Below are 4,954 nucleotides of genomic sequence, written 5' to 3'. Positions count from 1 at the left end.
ATTATAGAAGCGTTCGTAGAGACGATTGTAGAGGCGTTCGTAGGGACGTTCGTAGAGACGTTCGTACAGGCGTTCGTACAGGCGTTTGCAGGGACGTTCGTGCAGGCATTCGTGCAGGCGTTCGTGCGAGCGTTCTTAGAGACTTCCTAGTATATTAATACTGTATACTAAGAGGGCTTTAGAGCTCCGTGTAAAGCTTTAAGTGGAGCTTTATATAGAGCTTTGAGTAGAACTTTTATAAGATCAAGACTAAGAATTTGAAGTTCTAAAAATTTCGGTTTTCGGCCGGTTGGCGGTTTGGTGCGTATGGCCCACCATAGGTTGGTATAGCTGCCGAAAATTGCTATCGGCTCAGAAATTCGCTCCACCAAATCTATCAGCACATTTAATGTAGTAATAATTTGCATAAGAACAAAAGAAACTTGATACTAGCCTTTAAATGGTTATAATACTAGTAATGATAATGATGATCTTCCTAGCGTATACCAAAACGGCCATGAGTATAACTAAGAGAAAACCCGCCGTCAAGCCGCAAACAATACTCCCAAGCCTTACAACTACGCTAAATATAACTAAAAGTAACCTAGAAGTCTACGGTTGTCTCGTCAAAAATCTCACGCGGTCTCTGCAAGTGGTGCGCTTCGACAAGGCCTAGGTCTGGGGCTTCCGGTGTGCTTGTGAACATGCCGCCTCGGTCGAATGATATATCTGCTATGGTGTCTGGCGAACCGCTCTTTTTCTTGGTTAAACCCTTACCGTGAGCGTTTTCTTGGTCGAAATTATCAAAACCTAGAGCATTTCGGCGTATGGGTGACTGATTACTGCGACCTAAGGAAACATTCATCAAAGCGAGTCGATTCACCGCTGAGCTTCTTCCAGATGCCGATTGGATAGTCCGGGTTCCAGCAATCCGTTGAGGCAATTGCAGGGTAGGTACCTTGAAAGGTTTCCGAGGCTTTGCGCGTTTGGGAGTAGGCCCGCTTTTGGATGATGCATTGGAATCAAACGAACGATTGATACCTGGGGCTTCCTCCGCTTCATCTTCATAAACATGCTCCCCTGGACCAGAAGGCGGTATCAACGCGGATTTGGGCTGACGTTGCCGCTCAGGCGTCTTTCGGAGAGTACTATTGCTATGCCGTGAGTGACTGGATTTCTGGGTCGGTACGATATTATCGGCGCTGATTCCCATAGTAGCTAGAACCCTATTCTTGAGAGCTTTCAACTCCTCAAGTTCTTCGTCCTTATGCGCACATGCGTCCGATAGTTGCTCGACCTACGGGATGTTAGCAATTGGACCGGGAGGAAGAATGAGTCCTGACCTCAGTCTCTAAATCAGATATAGTAGCCTCTTTTATTTCCAAATCTTGTAAGCTAGCTTCATGGATTTGTTCTAACTCAACGAATGCATCTCGGGCTTGTTGAGCCTCATTTTTGAGATGTTCTTCCGTGTCGGCCGCCTTGGTTGAAACATTTTGTAACTCAGATTCGTATCTTAGTTTCAGAGATGCGAGATTCTTCTTTGACGAGCAGCTAAATTCCTCATGTTCGGTCTCCAGGGCTTTAAGCCGGGAAGTAGTGTCTTCGAGGTCTCCCTTTACGGACTCGAGATTCATGGCAAGTCCAGTCCCTTTGGCCGCAAGATTTGCAATCTCTGCCGCTTTTTGGGAATTTTGTTGCCGTTCTAAGTGGAGCTCGTTCTTCAATTCTTTGCATTCCGCATTTAGTGACTCGTGCTCTGTACTCAAATGATGATGCTCGTCATTCGCAGAGCTAAGATCATTCTGCAAACATTCAAGCTTCCCATTTAAATCGTCGATGTGACTCTCCTGTTGCTTTACCGCTTCCTCTTTAGATAGAAGGGTTGTACGGAGCTGGATCTCTCGGATGTTGAAGCTATCTTGAGCAACTCGAAGAGCCCGATCTGCTTGCTTGTTGGCTTCTCCAAGTTGTCGCCGCAGATCTTTAACATTATTTGAGAGCTCATTGTTTTCGGCTTGAGCTTGTCGTAAATGCGTTTCGGTCTCACTAAGTTCGGCTTCAAGGCCGTCGACTAGAATTTTTCTGTCGATTGCTTGCCCTTCTAGATCCGAGGTGCGTGTGCTTAGTTGAGTGACTTGGAGTTGAAGATCTTCTACCCTTCGTCGCTCCTGGCGGAGAGGTCCTTCAACAGTCTCACATCTTTCCTCGAGCTCTTGGCAGACCCTAGCTACAGTCCGAATAACCAGTTCCCTTTGAAATCCAGTCTGTTGCTCAAGTTCCGAGGAAAGTCGCTGCTTCCAATTTTGGCCATTCGATTGATTATCTGGAGTGCAGCTCTCTTGAAAAATCGAAAGGGGTTGTCGTTCCTGAGTAGGCGCTGCGTCATGCTTACACTGAAACGATGGAACGCTGAACATTTGCTGTTTGTTCACTAAAGCTGTTGCAAGCGACGCAGAGATTCCGACTTCATCTTCTTGAGCGGTCAGAGCCGCTGTTAGTAGCAGAGACACCACAGCAGAAGCCAGCTTCCGTCTTGAAGTGGCAATATAAGTGGAGCATGTCTCTCCGGGGTGATGATTTGTGAGAGGCTCGTCAAAGGACGTGCGAAGGAAGCTTTGAATGGGACCCTGTAAATCGTTTGAGGAAAGGGCAAGCAGAAATCCCACTCGCAACGTCCGGCAGGCTGGCATGACTGCTGTCAACTGGACCGTAAGCACGTAGAAAAGTTCGAGGCTTTCAGGCGTTCCTTGGAGTCCGCTTGTCTCAAGAAGACCGCTTAGTATTTTCTTTGCAGTATTCTCATTAATTCGTGCCTTCGTTTTGTTAACGTACGCTTCTAAGAGCTAGGGAAATATTGATTTACCGCATATTTAGGCAGGGAGATAGTCAGTGATTGAGCTACCTGCTGATTGTCGATTGCAAGATGAGTAATATTTTCCAGTGTTGTCTTGTACTTTTTATGTACTTCCGTCGGTAGTTTTTCCTCACCAGCAATCACTGCAAGGAAAGCAAAGACCTGAAGGACGTTTAGTAGAAGATTGGAACAGTGGTAGATTTTGCATACCTCGAGCTGCACAGATGGGTGGATACCGTCCCGTAATGCCTTTTCAATCACTTTATGAAACATGGATTTTGCGAATGTGCTGCTGGTTGGCCAACTGCGCCTGATTTCAATGTCAATAGCCTCAACGGTTTTGATAGCAATTCGAATTCCTTCAATTGCATCTGCATTTGATACGCCTACTTCACCCTTACAAGCCCATATGACACTAAGCACAGTCATGGTCAGGGTCTTCATCTGAGATTTTGCAGAGCCAAAGAGCTTCCGGGCTGCTGGAGTTTTCCATTTGGACTCGGAGTGCTCTTGTGATGCTGTAGGGGAGCAGCTGGCGGATTCGGCAATTGAACCTACAGATGTTCCGATATCTGATGGACTTCTTTCGGCTAGTAAAACAATTCCAAAACACCAAAGGAGAAGCATTGAATCTTGCTGCGCACTGTTGGATACCAAGATCCGGCATAATTGTTCATCAAAAGCAATTCTGGTCTTGTTAGGCAGAATTCCGGGGAGATCTCGACATGCTCCATTCAGCATTGAGTGGATTGGCCCAAGAGTGATGACAGAAGGCGACTTTACAGCCTTGTCAAAGATGTGGATGAAGAAGGACTGGGCGGATGCAGGGAGCGGAAGCGCTTCCGGCAGAGGCTCTGAAAGGAAATGCACGCATATCGTGAAATACTGTGGCCGAGATAAGCTTCTTCAACAGGATGGGAATAAGCCACGAGGACCACTCAATTCCGGAACTCCGGAAAAGCAATGGAGAAATAGGAGCAAAATCCCATTGGAGACGCGGGGTATACTGGGAATATGGCTCTGAATGGTCAAAATTGCCACCTTACCTGGTCGAAGTCGGTCGAAGATGTTGTCGCTTTAGTGAGTAGGGCATCCAACAGGCCGGGGTGCCGCTGTATAGAATGATTTCGAAAGTTGGGAGCGCAAGCTGTCAGGACGTGATTAGCTGCATGGTAGCTGGGGTCGGGGGGCCAGGTCAGGGAAGGGGGAAGCGATCACATACATAAGCATTGCAGAATGCGCAAGGAGTAGGGCCAGAGCGACAGGGCATCAGCAGTTAGTGAGGCTAAGTTTTGGATCTGGCATGGATGGCGATCAACCCATTTGCGCACTGCAAGGCCATCCGCAAGGGCAAGGAGGTGGTCCAGCCTCTAGCATGGCTTTACGTCAGCTATATATGACCTACTGTGTTGTGTTGTTGAACTTGCGTCATGGTGTTCATAGCTTTCGGGGAAGGCGGGTGGCACAAACGGACCTTCAATGAGACGGGATAAGGCGCGCAGAGCACCCGGCTCAACTCCTTGGACAATAGGCCGTCTACTTCTGCCATCGTGTATTTTTTCACATGTATGTCTCACCGGGTGGCTTGAGGCAAAGATGTCTCGAGACAGCAGTGCTGCGAAGGTTAAAAACAAGTAGTTTTCATGCAAGAGGTCTCCATGCCCCAAAGTCCAACGCCGCGCGTTCGCTTGCTAGCCGTTACTCTAAGCAACCGCGTAAAAGGCTCATGCGGAGCAAGAGCCATTGCCGTCCACTCCTCTCAGGATTCGCCCCAAGACTTGCCCAAGACTTGTCCAAGACTTCAGACGGTGATCGGTGCCAGAATTTGAAGTCGCTGAGGCATTTTTCCCTTGCCGCAATGAGGCCCAGGCGTCGATGACGGAGTTTTTTTTTCAGAGGCGTTGGCAGCTCGGGAGTGGGGTGAGAAGCTTGTCGCCCACCCCACACATCCTCGGCCCTAGTATCTGGCCTGCACGTACAGGCATGCTAATTTCTCAAAGGTAATTGTATCACGGTGGCCAATTGCACGCCAGACGCAGGTAGTCTTACCGTCCAAGTGCCTTCACCGCTCAGGAGAAAGTTGATATTCCGGGAAGTGCGAGGCGGGAACGCGTGATA

General features: G+C 48.3%; 1 protein-coding gene across 1 annotated transcript; it reads right to left on the bottom strand.

Moving 5' to 3' along the window:
- Positions 1–300: 300 nt before the first annotated feature.
- Positions 301–4,477, bottom strand: K441DRAFT_619696 (uncharacterized protein). The gene is made up of 7 exons (XM_067645884.1): positions 4,311–4,477; positions 4,059–4,206; positions 3,883–3,983; positions 3,047–3,721; positions 2,846–2,998; positions 1,323–2,795; positions 301–1,276 (listed from the first exon to the last, which is right to left on the bottom strand). Exons 1-7 carry the CDS (start codon positions 4,383–4,385, stop codon positions 584–586), a joined length of 3,318 nt encoding a protein of 1,105 aa, XP_067498829.1. The 5' UTR covers positions 4,386–4,477; the 3' UTR covers positions 301–583.
- Between the last annotated feature and the right edge of the window lie 477 nt (positions 4,478–4,954).

The sequence above is a fragment of the Cenococcum geophilum genome (assembly GCF_001692895.1).
Source record: "Cenococcum geophilum 1.58 unplaced genomic scaffold K441scaffold_57, whole genome shotgun sequence".
In the NCBI taxonomy this organism is placed as follows: domain Eukaryota; kingdom Fungi; phylum Ascomycota; class Dothideomycetes; order Gloniales; family Gloniaceae; genus Cenococcum; species Cenococcum geophilum.
Note: the sequence above shows the minus strand (reverse complement) of the source record. Positions and strands in the feature narration are given on the sequence as shown.

Coding starts and splice junctions, on each gene's coding strand:
- K441DRAFT_619696 (XM_067645884.1), bottom strand. CDS start 4,385: ATGGCAGAAGTAGACGGCCTATTGTCCAAGGAGTTGAGCCGGGTGCTC. Junction 3,722..3,882: donor CTTCGACCGACTTCGACCAG/GTAAGGTGGCAA, acceptor TCTCGGCCACAG/TATTTCACGATATGCGTGCA. Junction 2,999..3,046: donor ACCCATCTGTGCAGCTCGAG/GTATGCAAAATC, acceptor AACGTCCTTCAG/GTCTTTGCTTTCCTTGCAGT.